Here is a 969-nt window from a genome sequence, read left to right as displayed (position 1 = left end):
TCTTCGATAGTGTGATCGTTGCGCCGGCTACCGCTCGGCCCCGGTGGAGTGCGTGTGGGTCGAGAACGCCACGACTTGCGAGAGGTGTGCGCAGTTCCAACAGGGCTGCTATTTCGACAAAGTGTCTGTCCTGGGCAAGACAAAGAAGACGCGCGGCGGGGGATCTACCACAAAGAAGCGCAGTAAGTCGTTTCCTCTGTGTGCCCTAGGCTTTTGCTGACGACTTAGTAGTTCGGCCGACCTCTCCTGGGCCTTCGGCCGCGGATTCGAGTGGATCGAAGAAGCGCCGAGTCGACGAGCCTCCGCGCCCCCTTCTACGACGGCCTCTCGATGGGGCCAGCCGCCTTGGGCTCGAACAGGACGATCTCGACGCGCTCGACCTCGACGACGAGTCTCGGGGCATCATTCGCGTCATCCGCGAGGAGCGCGCTCACATCGCGCGCCGTCGGGCCCTCCTACACGACATGGACCTCGACCTTCAAAAGATGGAGAAGGCCGCGCTCGCGAAAGGAGGAATCGGGTTCGTGCGCGGGGCTGTCGACGATGACTAGGCGATGGCGCGGGTCGTCTTGTATCGTAGTTGTCTTCATGTCGTAGAATATTGCGTAGATGGTCGAATGGAAAATGCGGCCCTTGGCCTAGACGAAACCTAGCGGGAACTAAGAAAAACAGGAAATGAAAATAAGTGTGTTCGAAGTAATTCGCTGGAGTGATCGAAGAACATAGAAAGTGAAATCGAAATGTTCGTAGTGAGGGAAAATGGACTTAATGAAAATATAGGCTCAGTTTGTCATCACAGCCTAGGAGGACTCGTCTAAGGTGAGCCTCCGCGCAACGGTCGAATCGAAGCGTTCGTAGAACGTCGAACGATGTCGCGACTATCGAGTTGAATCGAAGATATTCGTACAAGGGATGGTCTGGAACATAGGAGAAAATCAAACATATCGCGTAACGTGAGAGCAGGAATGG

The 969-nt window shown here is 55.3% G+C and overlaps 1 protein-coding gene across 1 annotated transcript; it reads left to right on the top strand.

Annotated features, from left to right (window-relative positions):
• Positions 1 to 10: 10 nt before the first annotated feature.
• On the top strand, positions 11 to 551 carry POSPLADRAFT_1063518 (hypothetical protein; the record flags this gene model as incomplete). The annotated part of the gene is made up of 2 exons (XM_024481679.1): positions 11 to 182; positions 232 to 551. Coding segments are annotated over 2 exons (492 nt in total), but the record flags the coding sequence as incomplete, so codon positions are not given.
• Positions 552 to 969: the final 418 nt, after the last annotated feature.

Source organism: Postia placenta, assembly GCF_002117355.1.
Source record: "Postia placenta MAD-698-R-SB12 unplaced genomic scaffold POSPLAscaffold_348, whole genome shotgun sequence".
Classification (NCBI taxonomy): Eukaryota; Fungi; Basidiomycota; class Agaricomycetes; order Polyporales; family Adustoporiaceae; genus Rhodonia; species Rhodonia placenta.
Note: the sequence above shows the minus strand (reverse complement) of the source record. Positions and strands in the feature narration are given on the sequence as shown.